Source organism: Phocoena phocoena, chromosome 4 (genome assembly GCF_963924675.1).
Source record: "Phocoena phocoena chromosome 4, mPhoPho1.1, whole genome shotgun sequence".
NCBI lineage: Eukaryota > Metazoa > Chordata > Mammalia > Artiodactyla > Phocoenidae > Phocoena > Phocoena phocoena.
Window position 1 is genome coordinate 39,630,336 of NC_089222.1, and position 26,215 is coordinate 39,656,550.

The 26,215-nt window shown below is 35.5% G+C and overlaps 1 protein-coding gene and 1 pseudogene across 1 annotated transcript in view; one reads left to right on the plus strand and one right to left on the minus strand.

Moving 5' to 3' along the window:
* Positions 1-26,215, plus strand: part of RSRC1 (arginine and serine rich coiled-coil 1) — a 450,887-nt gene that overhangs the window by 107,053 nt on the left and 317,619 nt on the right. The window contains exon 4 of the mRNA XM_065876774.1: positions 13,162-13,335. Coding sequence (XP_065732846.1) covers positions 13,162-13,335 — 174 coding nt within the window. The remainder of the gene's footprint in view (positions 1-13,161; positions 13,336-26,215) is intronic.
* LOC136122562 (large ribosomal subunit protein eL39-like) lies at positions 7,563-8,821 on the minus strand (annotated as a pseudogene).

The window sequence follows — 26,215 nt, forward strand, 5'->3', positions numbered from 1 at the left end:
TCTCTGTCCAACTTCCTTCAGTTTGGTATAATGCCTTACAAAGTCTAGCACCTTGGCTTCCTTGAAGGTCTGTCTCTGTCTCCCTAACTCAGCGAGTCTATGAAGCTTCATTTGAGTTCTCTCTCCTTGCTCTGTGGCTTGGAAACTTCCCCAAGGCAGTAAGCCGGCACAATCCTAGGGTTCCCTTTTTTATTTCCCTTTTCTTGGGGAATTACACTTCTGTGCTGCCAATTGTCCAATGTCTGACATAGTTGTTAAATACATTTTGTTTTCTTTTCTACTTGTTTATGGTGGGAGGGCTATTCCCATGGCCTTTAACCCCTATGGGCAAAAGGCCATTTAACTGCAAAATCGATTATTTTATTTATGATTTCTGTATTTTTCTTTGTCATTTCCACCAGGGGTTTATCAATTTTACTAATCTTCTCTAAGAATTAACTTTGTCTTTCTTGATCTTCTGATTCATTATTTAAGAAATTTTTTTCTTTATTTCTTTCCTTTTACCTTCTTTGAGTATAGTTTTCTTTTTGTAGCTCCTTGAGATGGAAGCTTAGATTATTTATTTTAGCTTTTATTCTTTTCTAATATGTGTATTCAGTGCTACAAATTTTCCTCTTCACTGTACTTTAGCTATAGCCTACACATTTTTTTTTTTTTTTTTTTTTTGCGGTACACGGGCCTCTCAGTGTTGTGGCCTCTCCCATCACGGAGCACAGGCTCCGGACGTGCAGGCTCAGCGGCCATGGCTCATGGGGCCCAGCTGCTCCGTGGCATGTGGGATCTTCCCAGACCGGGGCATGAACCCATGTTCCCTGCATCGGCAGGCGGACTCTCAACCACTGCGCCACCAGGGAAGCCCGTAGCCTACACATTTTTGATGTGCCATATTTTAGTTTTCATTCAGTTTAAATAAAACTGTGACTTCATTTTTCCCATGGGTTATATAGAAATATGTTACTTAATTTCCAAACATTTGGAGGCTTTTCTAGTTGTCCTTTATTTTTCTTATTTTCTTCTCTGTAGTTAGAGAACACAATCTGAAAGACCTTTCAACTTTGAAATGTGTTGAGATTAGCTTTATGGCCCATCATAAGATTTATTTTAGGAAATATTACAGATACACTTGATTAAAAAGGTTAAATAGGTGAATTTAACCATTTGTTCTAATCTTCTATATCTTTACTTTTTTTTTTCCATTTAAAACCTGCTTATTTTATCAGTTACTAAGAGAGCTCACAGACAGCTCTTGATTGTAGATTTGTCTGTTTTTCATCAAGTTCTACCAGCTTCTGCTTTATATATTTTGAGGCTCTGTAAATAAGTGTATGCAAATTCAGGATAGTTTTATATTCTTTTTGGAGTGACCTTTTCATGAAAGTCTCTATTTCTAGAAATATTTCTTACTTTGAAATGATGTTTCAGATCATGTATAATGTTGATGTAATTTCACCATCTTTTTGTTAGTGCTTGTATGATACCTTTTTCTTTTCTTTTACTTTCAAACTTTCTGTTTTTATATTTAACATGTTCATTTTGAAAGCTTGCTATAGTTTTTTTTTTTTCAGTCTGACAGTCTTTTTCCTTCAATTGTATCATTTAGTCTATTTATGTTTATTGATTCCTGTTATATTTGGATTTAAATCTTCCATCTTATTCTTTGTTTTCTATATATCTAATCCATTTGTTTCTTTTTTCTACTTTCTTACCTTCTTTGGACTACTTTTATTAGCTTGTTAGCTTACTTTCTTTTTTTGTTTTTATTGAAGTATAGATGAATTACAGTGTTGTGTTAATGACTGCTGTACAGTAAAGTGACTCAGTTATACATATATATATTTTTTCATATTCTATTCCATTAGCATTTATCACAGGATATTGAATACAGTTCCCTGTGCTATACAGTAGGACCTTGTTGTTTATCCATTATATATAATATCAGTTTGCATCTGCTAATCCCAAACTCCCAATCCATCCCTCTCCCACCTCCCTAGCTTAGTTTCTTTTAATTTTGCTTTGAGTGCTTAACCTAGAAATTGTAGCATGTCCTTGACTTTAGTAAGTCTAACATAAATAAGTACTTTTGTCACTTTTTTTCTTGTAGTTTTGGTAGTTAAGGATAGCTTAACTAGGTGTAACATTGTGAGCACACGTTTTCCCCCTTGAGCTCCTCAAGGAAAATTAAAGCCATTTTTTTGTTGTGTATCTCACAGTTGAGCAGACTGATGCCAACTTGACTTTCTTTATATCAACTTGATCAGTGTTCTTTTTCCTTTATCATTAATGTGCAGTAACTTCATCAGGATCTATCTCAGAGTTGATTGTGGTTAATCCATTTCCCCATATATACAGTGGATCCTTTCTACATGTAGATTCTTTTAGTTCCAAAAGTGTCTTTGGATTATGATTGTAATAGTTCTCTTACCTTGTGTTTTCTTCTTCTGGAGCCTTAGTGAGGTTTGATGTTCATTGTCTGCCTTGTCTATTACTTACTTCTTGTCCTTTCTACTACTTTTATTGTATTTAAAAAATTTTTGGGGGGACTTCCCTGGTGGCGCAATGGTTAAGAATCCACCTGCCAATGCAGGGGACACGTTTGATCCCTGGTCTGGGTATATCCCACATGCCACAGAGCATTGAAGCCCGTGTGCCACAACTACTGAGCCTGCGCTCTACAGCCCACAAGCCACAACTACTGAACCTGCGCACCTAGAGCCCGTGCTCTGCCACAAGAGAAGCCACCACAGTGAGAAGCCTGTGCACTGCAACGAAGAGTAGCCCCCGCTCGCAGCAACTAGAGAAAGTCTGCGTGCAGCAACGAAGACCCAATGCAGCCAAAAATAAATAATTAATTAAAAATTTTTTATTGGAGTATAGTTGATTTACAATGTTGTGTTAGTTTCAGGTGTACAGCCAAGTGAAACAGTTATACATATATCCACTCTTTTTTAGATTCCTTTCCCATACAGGCCATTACAGAGTATTGAGTAGAGTTCCCTATGTTATACAGTAGGTCCTTATTAGTTACCTATTTTATATATAGTAATGTGTATATGTCAGTCTAAATCTCCCAATTTATCCCCCCCCTTACCCCCTGGTAACCATAACTTTGGTTTCTACATCTGTAACTCTGTTTCTGTTTTGTACATAAGTTCATTTATACCATTTTTTTAGATTCCACATATAAGTGATTTCATATGATATTTGTCTTTCTCTGTCTGACTTCACTCAGTGTGACAATCTCTAGGTCCATCCATGTTGCTGCAAGTGGCATTATTTCATTCTTTTTTATGGCTGAGTGATATTCTACTGTATATATGTACCACATTTTCTTTATCCATTCCTCTGTTGATGGACATTTAGGTTGCTTCCATGTCCTGACTATTGTGGATAGTGCTGCAGTGAACATTGGGGTACATGTCTCTTTTGAATTATGGTTTTCTCTGGATATATGCCCAGGAGTGGGATTGCTGGATCATATGGTAGCTCTATTTTTAGTTTTTTTTTTTTTTTTTTTGCGGTACGCGGGCCTCTCACTGTTGTGGCTTCTCCGGTTGCGGAACACAGGCTCTGGACGTGCAGGCTCAGTGGCCATGGCTCACGGGCCCAGCCACTCTGTGGCATGTGGGATCTTCCCAGACCAGGGCACGAACCCGTGTCCTCTACATCGGCAGGTGGACTCTCAACCACTGCGCCACCATGGAAGCCCTATTTGTAGGTTTTTAAGGAACCTCCATACTGTTCTCCATAGTGGCTGTACCAATTTACATTCCCACCAACAGAGCAAGAGGGTTCCCTTTTCTCCACACCCTCTCCAGCATTTATTGTTTGTAGATATTTTGATGATGGCCATTCTGACCAGCATAAGGTGATACCTCATTGTAGTTTTGATTTGCATTTCTGTAATAACTAGTGACGTTGAGCATCTTTTCATGTGTTTTTTAGTGATCTGTATGTCTTCTTTGGAGACATGTCTGTTTAGATCTTCTGCCCATTTTTTGATTGGGTTGTTTGTTATTTTGATATTGAGCTCAGTAATTTTGGAGATTAATCCTTTGTCTGTTGTTGCATTTGCAAATATTTTCTCCTATTCTGAGGGTTGTCTTTTTGTTTTGTTTATGGTTTCCTTTGCTGTGCAAAAGCTTTTAAGTTTCATTAGGTCCCATTTGTTTATTTTTAATTACTTTTTTTTAAAGTTTCTTTTTCTTGGCTCTTTTATCAGTAATGCCTATGTTTCTTATTATATGCTGTGTTTAATTAATGTTGGAATGTTATGTTATAGTCTCTTCTTCACTTTTTGTGTTGTGTATTTGTATCACCTGACAAATTTGGTTCCAACTTTGATTCATTTCTCATAGTTGCTTTGTATGGATGATAGATTCATTTTTATTTTTTTTGGCCACACAGTGCGGCTCTCAGGATCTTAGTTCCCTGGCCAGGGATTGAACCTGAGCCCTTGGCAGTGAGAGCTGGAGTCCTAACTACTGGTCTTCCAGGGAATTCCCTAGATTCTTTTTTGTTGTTGTTCATGATAATGTTCAGAATTTTCCTGGGTTGGCAGTAACAGACAATTCAATTGATGGACTGAAGGTTTTGGGTGACTTGCAAGATTTCTTGAATGACACTACACTATTATTAATTCAGTGAGGTGGAGTTTCTTTAATAAATGGGAAACTATGGGAAAAGCCAGGTCTGTTTTCAGATCCTTTGATGTCATCTTGTTTTTACAGAGCCCTGAGCTTCAGCCCCTTGATTTTTAGTTTTCTTTTACCACCAAGCTACCAGTGGACACTTCCCTTTTCAAAAGTGTATCTCTGTCCTAGAGTGTAGGTCCTTTTAAAAAATCTCCCTTGTTGTTATGGTTTTAGTTCAATTTCGGTTGGGGACAAAAGTAGATGTGTGAGTTCAAAATGTCATCTTGACATAGAATCCATGTTAGTTTATTCAATGTAAGAATATTAAGTATAATTTTAATTGTAGTTTTATTTTATGGTAAATGTAGTCTTTATTTTATAGTACTCTACTTAAGAGACTATTTGAAGTATTGTAGTTATTGTTTTTGAAAGATAAAATATTAGGATATTTATTTTGATTACATGTGTTAGAACTTATTAGCCAATTAAGAAACTTGACAAATTGGTTTTTGAGGGCAGTAATTCATTTTATTCAGGGATGTTATGGTGATTCTTCCTATTCTGTAGATATTGAAAGCATTTATCTGGTATAATAGGACATCTTGCTGTCCATTTATTGCTTATATATTGTGTGTTCTAGAGTGCCACATTTTTTATCAAATGTTTCTTTGCTTATAATATATCTCCATATTGGCTTTGGTACTCTAGAGACTTCTAGAGTGATTTATCAGAAACATATTTATTTAAGGAATGAGGGAAAAATAACATTCTAAATTTTAGTATAGTTTCTTTGACTTTTTTGTTTGTCTGGTCAGAGTAGGAAATCTCTTTACTCTTTACTTTGTTCTTAGTGGAGAGCCTTCAAATATGTAATTAAATTTACTTAATAAAGTAAATGGGGTTGTTCATAGTCTAGGAAGTGAGTTTTACTCAGAATTGTTTGAAGTAATTCTCATGACTGAAAAGAAGTCAGCAGCTTAATTCATTTAAAATCTGTATTTGATTTTGTGGTCCTTTTTACAGCCTTTAATAATGTTGCAAAAACTGTGTTTTGGCTTTGCTATCTTTTCCCTATTTATTCTCTTCAGAGTCATTTTTTCCTTCTTATAGCCTATAAACGAAGTTGAGGTCTACAATATGAGAATTGAAATAATCAATATTAAGACATTGCTGTGATATTTTAAAACTTATTACTTTCTTTCAATTTGACATCATGGGTAACTTAAATTATAGATCTGCTATTGCTGTCTAGGTCATTGAGCCACATCAGCAACATTTATAAAAGAATATTCCAGACTGGCATGTGTTGCTTGTATGGAGACATAATGAGCAGAATATTTTTGGAGAGTGGTAGGCATATGTTTTCAGTGGAATCTTTGTGTTAGGGAAAACCATGAGATGAGTTTGGAGATAATTGAGTTTATTTCAGGTATCAGGTAAGTTGGGAGGAGTAGAGATTAGGAAAGTAGTTGCTGTTGGGAGAGTGAGGCAGATAGTAATTGATAGAAGGCCTCTAATTGTGGTATTTAGCTTTGCTATGATGGTGATAGAGTGATCCTACTTTTTGGTTTCTCTGGGACAGAGCCAATTTAGGCCTGTTGTCCTTATGTTATAGTGCCTTCCTGGACTCTAAAAAAAAATCCCCTTTTATTTTCCAAAGGCTTGGATGATAGGTGATACGATTTCCATGTTAGTAGCAAACTGGTGAAGATCATGCATGTATTTGGCTGCTGAGGGTTTCCTGTGGAGAAGATGATAATCTTTAACCAAGATTATTATTATTTACCTTCCTATATAAAAGAAATATATTGAAAGTTAAGTAATCCTTATGCCAGCCTTAAGATTTTAAAGGTCTATCAGAATCAGAATACTTCTCTTTACTGGATTAGCTGTGGTATGAGAGAAACATTTCATTTTCTTTGAATCAGATTTTACTCATTCATTTAGATTAGCGCATCCCACAGTTACTTCTTTCTCATTGCCTGCCTACTCCCAAATCACCTGTCTGCTATCTCACAATTCACTGGTATTATTATTTAATCTTTATATTAACCCTGAAAGGTAGTTATTATCAACACTTTGTAGATGAGGAAACAGATGCCCAGAGAGGAAATAACTTGTTTGAGGACACCATTATATGAGAATTTCTTTATATTTTAACTTAATACTTCTGTAGCTTTGGATATATTAAGAGCATATACATTTAATTTTTAAGATACAGTGAAAACATGATTTTACTAAAATCTACCTTATCTGTAATCCACAAATGATTGCACATTTTGTCCAACAGTATATTTTTCTTAGTAACAAACCACTAAGAAATGAGCTTACTTCAAAGTTTTATTTAAAAAAAAGAAGCTCTTAGGGATTTGTTGTTAGAGTTTAAACTAATATTTAACTCTTTGTCTTTTGTTACACTGTATTTTCACTGGTTAAGTGAAAAAGTAATTGCCAGAATCATAATGTAGAACCAAATTAAGATAACATAATGTGTGTGTGTGTGTGTGTGTGTGTGTGTGTGTGTATATACTGTATATGTAGTGGCTCTGATTATCACAAAAAAGGCCCCCTTCATTTTTATTGTTACTTTCTTTTAATCAGAAAACTTTAGTCTGATTGATTATTTTTCAGAGATTTTAGAATAATCTGTTAAAATTTTTACATATCCACATATAATAAAAGATTTCATTAAAAATGAATAGATAATGTCTGTGAGGGCAATAAATTATTGATAAATTAAAACTTTATTTTATGTGGAAAGAAGCATGTGTCAAAATTGAGAGGGAGTAGTCAAAGAGAAAATGAAGGAAATTTAACCTGTGTAAATTAGTATAATAAACCCATGTTGACATTCCTAGCAATAAATATTGTAACTTCTCAAAATCGCATATTAAAAAAAAAGTTTGTGATCTAATGATACAGTGTTGCTCTTCACTCACTGAATGAACCAGCTAAGGATGAAAGAAGACAGAACATACTACCAGTGAAATCCATATAATTCTCTTCAAGCCCTACATATGTCCTAAGTACCCAGGACTAGTTCATGTGATCTCTTTATCCACAGGCTTTATTTATTTAGGTAATTTGTGTTTGTGCTTTTCTTTTTTGCTTGATCAGTCTAGCTGGCGATTTACCAAATTTGTTGATATTCTAGTGGAACCAGGTTTTGGCTTTGTTAATTTTCTTTATTGCTTTCTATTCCATTGATTTTTGCTCTTTAATGTTTCCTTTCTTCTACTTACTTTGGATATACTTTGCTCTTCTTAGTCTAGCTTCTTAAGATGGAACCTTAGGTAATTGGTTTTAGACTTTTCTTCTTTTCTAATATAAACATCTAAAGCTATAAATTTCCCTCTAAACATTGCATTAGTTACATCACACAAATTCAAATATGCTATATTTTTATTGCCTTTCAGTTCAAAATATTTTCTAATTTTTTTGTGATTTCTTACTGTACTCATGATTTATTAAGAAGTGTATTATTTAATTTCTACACTTTTGGGTTTTTTTCTGTATGTTTTATTGTTACTGAATTCTAATTTAACTCTCTTGTGGTCCGATAAAGATTTTGTATGATTTCTACTTTTGAACTGACCCTTTGATCATCATGAAGTATCCATTTTTATTTGGGGTAATACTCCTAGTTTCTGAGTGTCTAGGATGATACTTTATTTGATATTAATATATTCATTCCAGCCATTTTTGTTTACATGATATATCTAATTTTAGCCATTTACTTTCAACCTGTGTCTATATTTAAAGTGCATATCTTGTAGATAGCTTATATTTGTGTGTTGCTTTTTAATTTATTTGGACAGGCTTTGACTTTTTTTTCCCCTTCTCAAACAAAAGATCTCACATATTTATTACTGGACCAACCTACTAGTGCAGAAACATAGAAACAAAGAGAAAGATCATTTTCCCAATAAAACGCACCCAACTGTCCAGATAGTAGAGTATGCTTTCAGAGTGATAGGGTAAGATGTAAGTGACTTTCATACAGCATAAATATTTGTGCCATCTCTTGTGTGATTTAGACAGACCCAGCTTGGTTCTTCTCCAGTGTCTCATTGTGGAGGTGTACTCGATTTATTACTTGTTTTCATCTGAATCCATTGGGGAATAGGACAATTCTACTTTTGTTTCTTGGCCAGGAATTGCTCAATCCTGAAAGTCTTCTGAGAAGACATGTGAGCCTTTCCAGCCTCCTTTTGGATTAATGAATATTTTTAAGAATTTTCTTTTAGTTCATCTTTTGACTTTTTAGCTATATTTCTTTGCATTTCATTTCTTTTTTTTCCTTTAAGTGGCTACTGTAAGGGTTACATATATGCCATTACGATTCAGTACTTTAAGTATGTTTCAGTGTACTTAGAGTTACTGTTTCACTGTTCACGCGAAGTGTAAAAGCTTTCTAACTGTGTAGGTTAATTTACGTGCTCCATACTTTATTCTGTAGAGATTATATGTATTATATCCACTTTCATTATAAACCCTACAGTAAAATACTGTAATTTTTACTTTAAGTACATATGTATTTTAACTAAAGGGAAGTCATTTTTTATATTTACCCATATATTTACCATTTCTAGTGGCCTTCATTTCCTTTCTAAAGGTCCAAGTTTCCATCATTTATCATTCTCTTTAGCCTGAAAAACTTACTTTAGTACGTACTTTAATGCATATTATTAACTATTGATGATTATGTTTTACTTTTCCTTTATCTCAAAAAGGTCTTTGATTTACTTTTTTTTAACATCTTCATTGGAGTATAATTGCTTTACAATGTTGTGTTAGTTTCTGCTGTATAACAAAGTGAATCAGCTACATGTATACATATATCCCCATATCCCCTCCCTCTTGCAGCTCCTTCCCATCCTCCCTATCCCACCCCTCTAGGTGGTCACAAAGCACCAAGCTGATCTCCCCACGCTATGCAGCTGCTTCCCACTAGCTATCTGTTTTACATTTGGTAGTGTATGTATGTCAATTCTACTCTCTCGCTTCGCCCCAGCTTACCCTTCTCCCTCCCCATGTCCTCAAGTCCATTCTCTATGTTGGCATCTTTATTCCTGTACTGACTCTAGGTTCATGAGAAACATTTTTTGTTTTTTTTATTAGGTTCCATATATATGTGTTAACATATGGTATTTGTTTTTCTCTTTCTGACTTACTTCACTCTGTATGACAGACTCTAGGTCCATCCACCTGACTACAAATAACTCAATTTCATTTCTTTTTATAGCTAAGTAATATTCCATTGTATGTATGTGCCACATCTTCTTTATCCATTCATCTGTCGATGGACACTTAGGTTGCTTCCATGTCCTGGCTATTGTAAATAGAGCTGCAATGAACATTTTGGTACATGACTCTTTTTGAATTATGGTTTTCTCAGGATATATGCCCAGTAGTGGGATTGCTGGGTCATATGGTAGTTCTATTTGTAGTTTTTTAAGGAACCTCCATACTGTTCTCCATAGTGGCTCTAACACTTTACATTCCCACCAACAGTGCAAGAGGGTTCCCTTTTCTCCATACCCTCTCCAGCATTTATTGTTTGTAGATTTTTTAATGATGGCCATTCCGACTGGTGTGAGATGATACCTCATTGTAGTTTTGATTTGCATCTCTCTAATAATTAGTGACGTTGAGCATCCTTTCATGTGTTTGTTGGTAATCTGTATATCTTCTTTAGAGAAATGTCTATTTAGGTATTCTGTCCATTTTTGGATTGGGTTGTTTTTTTGATATTGAGCTACGTGAGCTGCTTGTAAATTTTGGAGATTAATCCGTTGTCAGTTGCTTCATTTGCAAATATTTTCTCCCATTCTGAGGGTTGTCTTTTTGTCTTGTTTATGGTTTCCTTTGCTGTGCAAAAGCTTTTAAGTTTCATTAGGTCCCATTTCTCTATTTTTGCTTTTATTTCCATTTCTCTAGGAGGTGGGTCAAAAAGGATCTTGCTCTGATTTTCTGCCTATGTTTTCCTCTAAGAGTTTTATAGTGTCTGGCCTTACATTTAGGTCTTTAATCCATTTTGAGTTTATTTTTGTGTATGGTGTTAGGAAGACTGTGACTATTAATACCATAGTCAAGCTGATGAAAACTAAAGATAAAGCGAAATCTTGAAAGTGTTCAGAGAAAAAATGGACACATTACATACAAAAGAACAATGACATGAATTACTGCTGGCTTCTCATAAGAAACAATGACAATCAGAAGACAGTGGAACAAAATTCTTAATATGGTGAAAGAAAAAACAAAAAATCAACCCAGAATTTTATAACCAACAAAAATATCCCTCAAGAAAACAGAAGTAAGTAGAACACTTATTTTTGTAAGTAGAACACTTATTTTTGCTGGGTATAAAATTCTGGGTTGATTTTTTGTTTTTTCTTTCACCATATTAAGAATTTTGTTCCACTGTCTTCTGATTGTCATTGTTTCTTATGAGAAGCCAGCAGTAATTCATGTCATTGTTCTTTTGTATGTAATGTGTCCATTTTTTCTCTGAACACTTTCAAGATTTCGCTTTATCTTTAGTTTTCATCAGCTTGACTATGGATTTACTAATCATGGTCTTCATATTTATTTTGGAGTTAACTAAAGTTATAGAATCTGTACATTTTTTGTTCACTAAATTTGGGGAAATTTTGACCACCACTTAAAAAGAAATTGATTTCTATCTCATCATTTTCTCTACTTATGAGTTTAAATAAACATGTTAGACACTTGAATGTTGTCACACAGATCTTATAGGATCTGTTTTTATTTTCCTTTAACAATCTTTTTTTCCTCTTAGTTCTTCAAATGGGAAAAGTTTGATTTATCTGTTTTCAAGTACACAGATTTTTTTCCCCTCTGTTGCTACCAATCTGCTTCAGATCTCTTTTAGCATAATGGTAATTTCAGATATTGTATTTTTCAGTTACAGAATTTTTTTTTTACTTTTAGTTTGTCTTCTAAAATTTCTTAACATTATATTCATTACAAGCATAGTTATACTTACTACTTTAAAATCCTTGCCTGCTAACTCCAGCATCTGGCTCATCTCAGGGTTGTTCAGTATAGACTATCTTTTCTCACATGTTTCATTGTATACCTAGTAATTTTTTATTTTATCATGGACATGGTGAATGTCATATTTTGAGTACTCTGGATTCTGTTATATTCCTCTGAAGAATATTGATTTTTTGGTTTACTTTTTTTTTAAAGTAGGGAATTAACTTAGTTGAATTAAAATTACAACAATTCAGTCTCTTTCGGGCAGTTGAAATTTTAGTTCAGTTCTTTCGTCCTTAGCTATTTGGAGTTTGCCCTTCACATGCATGATGTAGGGTTCAGCCAGAGATTTGAATAGAGTTTACATCTACAATTTTTGGCTCCTTTAACTGACTCTTTTCCAGGATTTCCCTTTCATTTTCATTTTGCGATGGTTGCCTTGAGTCTTTGTTCTGGGTTTTCAGGCCATAAATTTGAAAGTTTTCTGTTAGAGTTTTAGCTGTCCTGCATGGCACAGACTTAGGCTTGTCCTCAGAAAAGCAACTGATAAAATGGGAAACTTTCTTACTGCTGTTTCTTTTTTCCAAGTGTTGGCATTGCTCATCATTTTTGGTTCATAATCTAATTGCTTGAAATTACATTAAATAAATCAACAGCATATTTATATAGTAAGATTTTGTTCCTTTTTAAGGTTAGTGCCTTCTTTTTGGTCACTATTCAGTGACTTCAGTTAGTTGTTTTTTTATAGTTTCTATAGGATCATCAATCTGGTAGAGGCTTTCTTGTCAATACTGTAAGGTAGGATCTAAAAATCTTTTTTTTTTTTTTTGCGGTATATGGGCCTCTCACCATTGTGGCCTCTCCCACTGCAGAGCACAGGCTCCAGACGCACAGGCTCAGTGGCCATGGCTCACGGGCCCGGCCGCTCCGCGGCATGTGGGATCCTCCCAGACCGGGGCACAAGCCCGTGTCTCCTGCATTGGCAGGCAGACTCCCAACCACCATGCCACCAGGGAAGCCCCTAAAACTCTTTACTTTGTAAAAGCACATAATATATCCTAATACTGTCCTTCATTTTATGCAAAGAATAGCTGGATTATAGTAGAGTAGAGGAATAGTTTTATTCTAACAATTAGAAATAGGAAATTAGGTAGAATCAATATAGAAAGTAGAGATTGTAGGGATAGGGAAGACCCTAATCCTTGCAGATTAGAATATACATTTGGATTTGTTATATTATCTTGGGGAGATTTGAGTAATGAAGATTTGATTTGAACTTTAAGACTTTTTTGATTAAACAAACACTAAACCTTATATTCCTGTAAAGTTGACACATATGTTTCCCTCATGTCATTTAACAGAGTACTTATTCATAAAGAATCATCTTTACATGCTTGCTTCAAACAGTTGTTTAACTGAGTCCTTAACTAAAACTAAATCCTTTTCTTTCAGACAATTTTTAAGGATATTTTTATTTCATAATACAAAATGTACACTAAACGTATATAATGAAATCTACTTACTGTAGGTCCCGATCAAGACCACGTCCACGTTCCCATAGTCGAAGCAGTGAAAGGTCCAGTCACAGAAGAACACGTAGTCGGTCTCGGGATAGAGAACGACGTAAAGGCAGAGATAAGGAGAAAAGAGAAAAGGAAAAGGATAAAGGCAAGGACAAGGAACTACACAGCATCAAACGTGGGTAAGTTGAAGCAGATCTAAAGCAGTGATGACTCTGTGATTCCATAGCAATATTCAAACTAAATTTTCATCTTCTGAGGTTTTTCTAAGATGGAAAAAATAGGAGAATGTAGTAGAGAATAAAGAAAGGATAAATCAGAATAATTACCTCAGATTTTTACTGTGCTTCCTTTCTATTCCTGTTTTCATTTAACATTTACAAAACAAATCTTAGAAACAAATAGCACTGTCAAAACTTAGAATGTTAGTAAAGGAAAATTTACATAATTTGTTAGGAAAACTCCATGTTCTTTATCATGAATACAATATTTAAAATTTGAAGACTACTTACAATTAAAGATGTCTGTTAGCTTATTGTAAAACTGTTAGGGGAAAAGGATAAAGATGGAACGAAGGGAGGGAACCACGTGATTTACTGTTGGCTAGACCTCTTTCAGTGTAGAATGAGGACTTGGTCAATATTAAGGTATATGTACGTGTTAGATGAGTGTATGTGCATATGGGACCCAGAATTTATTTTTTCTGGAATTGATATCATTGAAACAGTTATTCTAGTTTTGTCTGTTTGGAGGTTGAAGTCCATTTAAAACAGTTTATTTAATTAGAAGATGTTAAAGTGAAATAAAATCTTGTTTAGTAACTTAAATCTGTGGTCCCTAACCTTTTTGTCACCAGGGACCAGTTTTGTTGAAGACAATTTTTCCATGGACGGGTGTGTGGTGGTGAGGCTGGGGGGATGGTTCAGGTGGTAATGCGAGCCATGGGGAGCGATGGAGAGCGGCAGCTGAAGCTTCGCTAGCTTGCCCACCACTCATCTCCTGCTGTGCAACCTGGTTCCTAACAGGCCGCAGACCGGTATTAGTGGTTGGGGTGGTGGTTGGGGACCCCTGGCTTAAATTACAGCTTCTTGTTTGTTTTATTCCAAACCGACATTGGGATCTTTTATTCTATGAAGTGTTTAGAACATCTTAGAATTTATCCTCTTTTGTTAGTCTTTCAACACCCTATATATGTTCACTCTAATACTTCAATACAGAAGTGTTTATCTTTAGTGTATCACTTTTCAGTGTTAAATTGAAGAGCTTACCAAGATTTTGGATATGGTTCCTTGAGATCTTGATTCTATGAAGAATTAAGTTTATTGAAGGTTATGGGGCTCTTCTCATCCCTCTCTTTTTCACAGTTGTCTGTGTGTTTATTTTTTAATCCAGATTTACAGTGATATTATATAAAACTGCCTGGATTGTTGACTTTTACATATTCTTTGAAATGATAAATTTGTGGTGGATTTTGGGAGAGTGTAACATGATTGTGTGACTTTCTTTCCCTGATCACCCCATAGCCATTAATGTACATTGAGCAGTTGTGGTCCTGAAAAATTCTGAGTTCTTTCTCTAGTTTTAAGGACTGTTGAATGTTATAGGAGACGAGATAGAGTTGGATATCTGGCTTTAAATTTAGGAAACCTGACTTACCCAGAGTTGGTAGAGTGGAGTGAGGATCAGAGGATATGGGGGAAATCTGTTAGTAAAGGGAGAAAGTCAGGAGGATGATAGTTGAAGAGAAGATGTAGAGTAGGTTTTCTAAGAAAACATGGACTAAGAGGATGAATAAATTACATCAGTCAAGGAAATGCTGTGCTCCTTGTTCTTTTTTTCCTCCTCCTTTTGGTTTATACTTTAGATATTACACGACTATGTGAAATGACTGATTTTTACTGGTCGTTAAATCTTTGCTTTCTACTTCACCAAGTTTTACTTTTTAGAATAATATTTACACAGTTGTGTGAAGTTGATATTACATAAAGCATTATTTGGGGTATTTTAAAGGTAGGAAAAATGAGAGCATGAATCAAAAGGGAGGTCAGGTGGCTTCAGGAAAGGGTTCCATATGGTGACATTAATTTTGAAGGTCAGCACCAGCTTTACAGGTTAGATTCTGCCATCACTCAGAGCTGATTTTGTTCAAGGGACTGATTACTAGATGACAGGTTCACAAGATAATAATGTTGTATTTGTCATTATTTCTTAAATCTCAACAAAGGCAATGAACAAGGTCAAAACAAGAGGTGTCAGTTGAAGGGCCATGAGTACTGATGCCAAAAAGCTGTGAGTAGCCTGATTTAGTCATCTTCATGGTTTTAGTGGACCATAGTACAGGGTGGTGTTATGTCAATGTGCCCTCCCTTCTGATTAGTGCTAAGGCCACATGAATTCATACCATTTAGTATGATCTGAAATCAGGATTGGGGGGGGGTTGATGTATACATTTAATATGGTAGTATTTATATATGACAGATACACCCCGTTTTGCTCCAGAAATAACTTATATATATTTTTTACAGCTTACATGTTTATTTCCTAAACCTGATCTTTAAGCCATTCAGGGCAGAGCATGGGTCTTATACTCTTTTGTATTACTCAGCGTACCTAATGTACATGGTAGTTTTTCATAAATATTTATTGGGTATTGATCAGATATGCTCATTCATTCATTTGTTCACTTGTTCAGTCAACAATACTTGAATGCCTTCTATTTGTCAAGTATATGTTAGGTAATGGGGACATAACGGCAGGCTAGTCTTACTTGGAGATTTCATGCAGGTGGCAAAATAAGCATATATAGAAGGGAAGTTATATAAGTAATTACAGTAAAATCAGATGAATGTTTCTGTAGGAAACTAACTGTTATGTGTTAGGGTACTTATGGCTATAAGTAACAAAACCTAACTAAACTAGCTTAAACCAAGAGCAGCAAACTTTTTGTGAAGAGCTAGGTAGTAAATAAATTAGGCTTTCTTGGCCATATGTCTCTGTTGCCAACTACTGAACTCTGCCCTTTTAGCATGAAAGCAGCCATAGATAATACTAAATGAGTGGCATGACTGTATTCCAGTAAAGTTTTATACTTTATTTACAAAAATGGGCAGCTGGCTATATTTGCCCATGGGTTTGTAGTTTGTCAATTATATGGCTTAAACAATTAAGTACATTTATTGCTAATATAAGAAAAAGTTCGGAGGTAAGCAGACCTGCGCCCTTTTTATTGTTCCAACAGGCCAGTCTCAGCACATTGGGTTTCATCCTCAGTCTTGACACATTTTGGTTGCAAGATATTTTCATGAACTTTAAGCTGGTTGAGCTAGATTAGTCAGCATGTTAGGGACGGGCTCTCAGAAGAAGCGATGTTTATACACTGAAGGAAGGAAGAGATGGGAAAGAAGGGTGCATGCAAAATGAACTCCATGTGGAAATACTTGGAGGAAAGCAAGGTGGGTATGTCGTATTTGAGAAACTGAAGTCTCGTGGGGATTATTTTAGAGAAGAGGAGGAATAATGATGAGAGAGGTGATTATTGGAGTATATGTTATGCTAAGGAGAGAGTTAATTCTAAAGGTAGTGAGAAGCCAGTGAAATCTCAAGTAGAGTAATTTTATGATCAGGTCTACATAAGGTATGAACAAAATGCTTTACTTACAGTGGACATAATAATAAGCATCTAACATTTAAATATATTTTCTAGGTATCAGAAATTTTGCTAAGCATTATGTATTATCTTATTTAATTTTCATAATAACCTAGTGAAATAGGTGCTTTTATTTTCCCATTTATACAAATGAATACTTGTGATCATAGGGCTTGTAAATAAGTGGCAGAGTTAGTTTTCTAATTCAGGTTCACTGACAACAGCATCTTGACTCTTAATAGTACACTATGTTTATTTCTGTAGTAATCCATGATTATTGATGATGATATATAGTGTTTGAGATCAAGTGATATGCTATTGCTTAAACTTTCCTGGAAAATAGCTAAGGAAAACAGAAAGAATTTTCTGTTCCTTGTTTTCTCTGATCGGGTCAGAAATCTGTCATTAGTAAAAGACTGATTCTTTCTTTTCTTCCTTTCTCTTCCTTACTTTCCCACATCAGCATTTAATCTGTTTATTTAGAATTACTTTTAATTATATTTAGTAAAACGACAAAACATTTCTAGACCTTATTTAAATGTATTTCTGTGATGGTTTTATCGGATCTTTTGAAATTTTTATTTTTTTTAAGAACACGTGTAGGTGGAGAGAAAGGAAAAAAGATTCACAAATGATTGAATTTGGACTTAGACGTATTAGTTCATTGTGATTGTGTGACTCAATGACAAATATTTTAGCTTGTGCTAAATAACCTAGATGCTTCCTCACATAAGAGAAAATAAAAACTCATGTGATTCTGTTTCTTTATATATAACAATCTTTGTTTTTATCAAACCAGTTTGAAAATATCAATATTTATAAATATTGATAGAACATAAAGCATACATTTATGAAATATAAAGCAAGGAGAGTAAGTACAATAATGGTAAGGGAATATTTTATAAATTGGGAAAAATAAAAGCAGGAGAGGAAGAAATGCTCAAGCAGGAATTTATGAGCCTAATAATAAGGAACAGCTTTTTTTATTAGCCTTTTGAGAAAAAAGATATAAAATTAGGCAATTCTGAAAAACCTTTTTAAAATAGCAGCTAATTAAGTACAAGTTCTGGAAATTCCTGGAACATTTGAATGATTATAATTAGGATTTGTCTATAATGTCATAAGTTGATCTATATATTTTATAATTTTGCTGAATAAGGGAGGCCTAATATAAACTAGAAGGATATCAGGAGTTTGTAGGGATTAAAAGGTGCCTTTCCTTACAACACTGAGTGAAAGATTAATATAAGAAAGACACCGACCAAACCTTGTCTTAGATTTTATCAAAAAGGTTTAATGACTTTAATTTTTAATGTTTTACATTTATAAAATTTGGTTTCTAAGAATAATTTTTAAAATACTGATACAGATTTTGTTTGTTTTTATTAGTTCCCCCCCCAAATTTTTAGAACAAATATTCAGCGTATCATTAGATAATTATATTTCTTTTCTGATGACATGTCTTTGCGATATGAAAACAAATTTTATTAATACTAGAGTTATTAAATTGAAACTGGACATTAACAACATCATTTTAAGCAAGCTTTTATTGAGAGTCAAAAATCAGAAATATGAAACTTGTCATGGCATCTCATAATTACAACTTGGTTTGATGATTGTGAGCATTGTACACCCCATTTGAGTCTTCTGTGGATTAGTATCTTACTGAGCCTTCTTTAGAAACATTTTAATAAAATTCCAAAAAGTATAGTCATCCACTATAAAACATTTTATGGACTTCCTTGAAAAATTAGCTGTGAGTAAATGTCAGTGCCACCAGTGACATTCTACTATTGATTTTAAATCATAGTGCCATCCTTAAGGGTAGAATTTGGATGGATTTGATTTAACTTTATTATTATTTTTAAAATATTTATTTTATTTTTGGCTGCGTCGGGTCTTCACTGTGGCATGCGGGTTGCGGTGTGCAGGATCTTTTTGTTATGGCGTGCAGGCTCTTCCTTGCGGCACACGGGCTTCTCTCTAGTTGTGGCGTGCAGGCTTCTCTCTAGTTGTGGTGTGCGGGTTTTCTCTCTCTAGTTGTGGCACACAGGCTCCAGAGTGCCTGGGCTCTGTAGTTTGTGGCACGTGGACTCTCTAGTTGAGGCACACGGGCTCAGTAGTTGTGACGTGCAGGCTTAGTTGCCCCGCGGCATGTGGGATCTTAGTTCCCTGACCAGGGATTGAACCTGCGTCCCCTGCATTGGAAGGTGGATTCTTTACCACTGGACCACCAGGGAAGTCCCTGATTTAACTTTATTTTCAATCATGATTTAAACCACCAGCCAGGAAAGTTTGGTTTAAAGCAGTTATTGCCTAGTAAAATGCTTTCTTAATTTGAGTAACTTTAGGATTCATCAGGAACCTAATTTAGTATTCCGTAGCCTATTCTCCCCTATGATGTGCTACTGTGAAAGGTTTTCACTTTTATTATATTCTTATTAGCTTTTCAGTAGGTGGATGTTGTACTCAGAAATGTGCCCATCAAGACTTCCGGAATATTTTGCCCAAACACTTGTGTCGTTTATACTTATCTTCCTCATTTCTTTTATATAACTTTCTGAAGCTTGGTACTTTTAGAGAGAGGTTAAGAATTTCCCTCTGGATACAAATTTTGACAACTGAAGGAGTGCTTTTTAGTAGGTAATTGGAGGGGAATGCATTTAAACAGAATTTAAAAATTATTTTGGCCACATCACATGGCAAGTGGAATTTCCCCAACCAGGGATTGAACCCATGCCCCCTGCATTGGAAGTGTGGAGTCTTAACCACTGGACCTCCAGGGAAGTCTTAAATAGAATTTCTTAAATGTGACTCTCACTAAATCATTTGTCTTAAGTCTTTTTGAAAATATGTATAGAAGCCACTGGGATAGCAGTGAACTTGGGCTTCAGTTATAGCCCATGCTAATATGGGCTATAGTTATAGCCCATTTTTCCTACCTAGTGCTTGGCAGAAGGTATTGGAAGTGGTTTGGGAATGCTGGACTCTGAGTTTGACAGCAGTTGCATACTCTTAGATGCTGTCATATTTTTCTTTACCTCTTATTTCTTTATGCAGCAGGAAATCATTTATGCTAATTTACCCCTATTTGCATATAGGTTATAGAGTTCTGTGGTGCAGAGTGTGCTTAGAACTCCTTTTAAGTGTCTGTTTCGATCAAAGCAGGGCTGTGTGATAGCTGTTGTCTGACACCAAGCTGTGTGGTGTTGTTTTCATTAAACATTTATTACACTTCGAATGTGACAGCAGGCAACTTCGTGCCAGGATAACATGTTTTCATGCAAAATTTATTGAAAAAGACGAGACTCTGTAAAGAGATCTTGTTGCCTTTCACCAGTGGCGAAGGGTAAATGTTTGGTTCGAAGGAAATATACCTTTAACACATGGCATTGTAACTTGTGAAAGAAGCTTCGTACTGTCAATTTTGTTAAGCAGGTAAACAAAACCATCTTTAAAGTGTGTGCATTGGATTGTTTTTCCTTTTTAAATTAAAGGTTTTACAATTTCCTTGTGAACTGAATGAATACCATAACAGTGGCGTATTATGTTGTTGGGTATTTTATATTACAGTGAAATTCACCACCCAGTTTCCATTATATGGGTTTGGGTATTTGTCACTAGCTATTAGTTTTGTTTAACAGAAACAATCTGTTATTTTTCAAAAAGGTGAGGTCAGGGCTTCCCTGGTAGCGCAGTGGTTGGGAGTCCGCCTGCCGATGCAGGGGACGTGGGTTCGTGCCCCAGTCCGGGAGGATCCTGCATGCCGTGGAGCGGCTGGGCCCGTGGGCCATGGCCGCTGGGCCTGCGCCTCCGGAGCCTGTGCTCCGCAACGGGAGGGGCCGTGATGGTGAGAGGCCGGGAGGGGCCGTGAAGGTGAGAGGCCCTCGGTGAGAGCCCCTCGTACCGCAAAAAAAAAAAAAGGTGAGGTCAAGACAGGGAATCCAGCATAACAAAAAGAATAATCAACAAAAGCAGGAGACAAGGGTTTCATAAGTTCTCTCCCAGGTCACCACCTCTTACTCATTATATTAGTACTTTTAATTATCCCAGACTTTGCCCAATGGAATTTGACTTGAATTATGCCTGATAGAGTAATAAATGGCATGAATTGTAGGTTCATTCTTTCTTTTTTGTGGTTGCCTGACTGTAAAAAGACTTGGAATGAGAGAAGGTACTTTTATTTTCCTTTTTCATTCCACAAGAAGCTGATGAATTATGGTTGTATGAAGGATTAGTAAGAGTGAAAGTAGCCACAAGCTGGACTTTTTAGTAAGTTTTATCCCATGGACTGTCAAAAATTTGGTGAGACCCCTTACAAGAGGTATTACAAAAATTATGTTGGCATTACCATTCAAGATTAAAAGGAGAGAAGTAGTGAATTGTATGGGATGGAAGAACTTTGTCTTTGGAACCATGCAGAATCCACACAAACCTTCAAATTCTGACTTATTTTGCTTTGGAGATATTAAAGGATAATGTTTTAAAAAGGTAAAATCATGACTCATAAACATGTACATAAACCCATACCAAAGCTGTTAGCTCATTAATTAATGAGGGAACCCAGTAAGATGTTACATGGAGCTCAAGGAGAATCCAAAGAACAGATACATACATAGGCCACCAGAAATACTGGACACAGACTTGCTTAATTGATTCACAATTGCCTTCTTCCACGTGGGGAGGGAAATCAGTTATAACTCCACTGGAAAAATTCTTTTTCATATCTATGGAAAGTAAACGTTTGCATTGCTATCAATTATTGATAATTTGTGGAATTTAAAAATATGTCAGATGAGGAAAAGCAGAAAAGTGGAGATAACTTGGAAATGCACCCTAGACAAAACATCCAATCATCTTATTTAGTCATCTCATCTCATTTAAAATTTTTTCCTGACAAGGGCAAGTTATTCTTGTTAAGCCTTAAATTTCTTCTGTAAAATTAGGATAATGATAGTTGAAAAGCTGTAAAGATTAGAAGCAGTGTGTGTAAGAGGCTAGTACTATGTAGTAGGATTTCAATACATGGTAGTGATTTTATTTTTTTTGAATAACACAAATTTAATTATTGATTCCCGTGATTACCAGTTTCTCAGCTGTCATTCTTTTTTCTTACTTTTGTGTCTTTTTAAAGAAATATTCCCTCAGCCTTAAAAACTCTTTCCTCCCTACCTCTCCTGACAGTTCTGTTGATGTTTTGGGCTCATTTTAGAGGTCACATCCTTTATGAAGTATTTCCTGCCCCTCATGAGTGTGCTAAATACCTCTGCATTTAGCACTCATAGTATCTACACCTAATCTGAACAGAGAGCTTTGTAATAAAAGAGAGCTTTGTATAAAATTTCATAATTGCCAGATTACACATATTCAGTACCTTATCTGTTGTATTCAACATTGTATTTGTATTTTCTTGGATTATAACAAGTACTGAAATATTTGTAGAATGTATGAATAAGTAATCGTTTTAGAAGTTGTTTCTAGGTAACAAAATGCAGCTTTTAAGCATTTAAAAATGGTAAAATTGAATTTTGGGTATTAGGAAAATAACCACCTTTTTTCCTACTACTCCATGCCTGGTATAACTGTGCATGTACACACACATAAGCACATCACTTCTATCAAAGTCCCTAGACTACAGTTTATTTTTTTTAACATCTTTATTAAAGTATAATTGCTTTACAATGGTGTGTTAGTTTCTGCTTTATAACAAAGTGAATCAGTTATACATATACATATATCCCCATACCTCTTCCCTCTTGTGTCTCCCTCCCTCCCACCCTCCCTATCCCACCCCTCTAGGTGGTCACAAAGTACCGAGCTGATCTCCCTGTGCTATGTGGCTGCTTCCGACTAGCTGTTTTACATTTGGTAGTGTATATATATATGTCCATGCCACTCTCTCACTTTGTGCCAGCTTACCCTTCTCCCTCCCCGTATCCTCAGTTCCATTCTCTAGTAGGTCTGCATCTTTACTGCCGTCTTGCTCCAGGTTCTTCATTGCCATTTTTTTTTTGTTTTTTAGATTCCATATATATGTGTTAACATACAGTATTTGTTTTTCTCTTTCTGACTAACTTCACTCTGTATGACAGACTCTAGGTCCATCCACCTCACTACAGATAGCTCAATTTCATCTCTTTTTATGGCTGAGTAATATTCCATTATATATATGTGCCACATCTTCTTTATCCATTCATAGTTTGATGGACACTTAACTTGCTTCCATGTCCTGGATATTGTAAATAGAGCTGCAATGAACATTGTGGTACATAACTTTTTTTTTTTCTGTGGTACGTGGGCCTCTCACTGTTGTGGCCTCTCCCGTTGTGGAGCACAGGCTCCAGACGCTCAGGCTCAGCGGCCATGGATCACGGGCCCAGCTGCTCCGCAGCATGTGGGATCTTAATGGATCGGGGCATGAACCTGTGTCCCCTGCATCAGCAGGCGGACTGTCAACCACTGCACCACCAGGGGAGCCCTACATGACTCTTTTTGAATTATTGTTTTCTCTGGGTATATGCCCAGGAGTGGGATTGCTGGGTCGTATGGTAGTTCTATTTTTAGTTTTTTAAGGAACCTCCATACTGTTCTCAATAGTGGCTGTGTCAATTTACATTCCCACCAACAGTGCAAGAGGGTTCCCTTTGCTCCACACCCTCTCCAGCATTTATTGTTTCTAGATATTTTGATGATGGCCATTCTGACTGGTGTGAAGTTATACCTCATTGTAGTTTTGATTTGCATTTCTCTAATGATTAATGATGTTGAGCCTTCATTCATGTTTGTTGGCAATCTGTATATCTTCTTTGGAGAAATGTGTATTTAGGTCTTCTGCCCACTTTTGGATTGGGGTTTTTTTTTTTTTGATATTGAGCTGTATGAGCTGCTTGTAAATTTTGGAGATTAATCCTTTGTCAGTTGCTTCATTTGCAAGTATTTTCTCCCATTTGGAGGGTTGTCTTTTCGTCTTGTTTATGATTTCCTTTGTTGTGCAAAAGCTTTTAAGTTTCATTAGGTCCCATTTGTTTATTTTTGTTTTTATTTCCCTTTCTCTAGGAGGTGGGTCAGAAAGGATCTTGCTGTGATTTATGTCATAGAGTGTTCTGCCTATATTTTCCTCTAAGAGTTTTATAGTGTCTAGCCTTACATTTAGGTCTTTAATCCATTTTGAGTTTATTTTTGTGTATGGTGTTAGGGAGTGTTCTAATTTCATTCCTTTATGTGTACCTGTTCAGTTTCTCCAGCACCACTTACTGAAGAGGCTGTCTTTTCTACACTGTATATTCTTGCCTCCTTTATCAAAGATAAGGTGACCATATGTGTGTGGGGTTATCTCTGGGCTTTCTATCCTGTTCCATTGATCTATATTTCTGTTTTTGTGCCAGTACCATACTGTCTTGTTTACTGTAGCTTTGTAGTGTAGTCTGAAGTCCTGAAGCCTGATTCCTCCAGCTCTGTTTTTCTTTCTCAAGATTGCGTTGGCTATTCAGGGTCTTTTGTGTTGCCATACAAATTGTGAAATTTTTTGTTCTAGTTCTGTGAAAAATGCCATTGGTAGTTTGATAGGCATTGCATTGTATCTGTAGATTGCTTTAGGTAGGATAGTAATTTTCACAATGTGATTCTTCCAATCCAAGAACATGGTATATCTCTCCATCTATTTGTATCATCTTTAATTTCTTTCATCAGTGTCTTATAATTTTCTGCATACAGGTCTTTTGTCTCCTTCGGTAGGTTTATTCCTAGATATTTTATTGTTTTTGTTGCAATGGTAAATGGGAGTGTTTTCTTAATTTCACTTTTAGATTTTTCATCGTTAATGTGTAGGAATGCAAGAGATTTCTGTACTTTAATTTTGTATACTGCTACTTTACCAAATTCTTTGATTAGCGCTAGTAGTGTTCTGGTAGCATATTTAGGATATTCTATGTATAGTATCATGTCATCTGAAAACAATGACAGTTTTACTTCTTCTTTTCTGATTTGTATTCCTTTTATGTTTTTTTCTTCTTTGATTTCTGTGGCTAAAACTTCCAAAACTGTGTTGAATAATAGTGGTGAGAGTGGGCAACCTTGTCTTGTTCCTGATCTTAGTGGAAATGGTTTCAGTTTTTCACCATTGAGGATGTTGTTAGCTGTGTGTTTGTCATATATGGCCTTTATTATGTTGAGGTAAGTTCCCTCTATGCCTACTTTTTGGAGGGTTTTTATCATAAATGGATGTTGAATTTTCTGCATCTATTGAGGTGATCATATGGTTTTTCTCCTTCAGTTGGTTAACATGGTGTATCACATTGATTGATTTGCGTATGTTGAAGAATTCTTGCATTCCTGGGACAAACCCCACTTGATCATGGTGTATGATCCTTTTAATGTGCTGTTGGATTCTGTTTGATAGTATTTTGTTGAGGAGTTTTGCATCTATGTTCATCAGTGATATTGGCCTGTAGTTTTCTTTGTTTGTGACATCTTTGTCTGTTTTTGGTATCAGGGTGATGGTGGCCTCATAGAATGAGTTTGGGAGTGTTCCTTCCTCTGCAGTTTTTTGGAAGAGTTTGAGATGGATGGGTGTTAGCTCTTCTCTAAATGTTTGATAGAATTCATCTGTGAAGCCCTCTGGTCTTCGACTTTCATTTGTTGGACTTTTGTTTGTTGTCCATTTTATTGGCATAGAGTTGCTTGTAGTGGTCTCTTAGGATGCTTTGTATTTCTGCAGTGTCTGTTGTAACTTCTCCTTTTTCGTTTCTAATTTTATTGACTTGAGTCCTCTCCCTCTTTTTCTTGATGAGTCTGGCTAATGGTTTATCAATTTTATCATCTCAAAGAACCAGCTTTTAGATTTACTGATCTTTGTTATTGTTTTCTTGATTTCTATTTCATTTATTTCTGCTCTGATCTTTATGATTTCTTTCCTTCTGCTAGCTTTGGGTTTTGTTTGTTCTTCTTTCTCTGGTTCCTTTAGGTGTAATTTTAGATTGTTTATTTGAGATTTTTCTTTTTTCTTGAGGTACGCTTGTACTGCTATAAACTTCCCTATTTGAATTGTTTTGCTGCATCCCGTAGGTTTTGGATTGTCGTGTTTTTGTTTTCATTTGTCTCTAGGTATTTTCTGATTTCCTCTTTGAGTTCTTCAGTGATCTCTTGATTATTTAGTAATGTATTGTTTAGCCTCCATGTGTTTATGTTTTTTTACGGTTTTTTCCCTGTAATTGATTTCTAATGTCATAGCATTGTGATCAGAAAATATGTTTTATATGATTTCAGTTTTCTTACATTTACTGAGGCTTGTTTTGTGACCCAAGACGTGATCTATCTTGGAGAATGTTCCGTGTGCACTTGAGAAAATAGTGTAATGTGCTGGTTTTGGATGCAATGTCCTATAAATTTCAATTAAATCTATATGGTCTGTTGTGTTA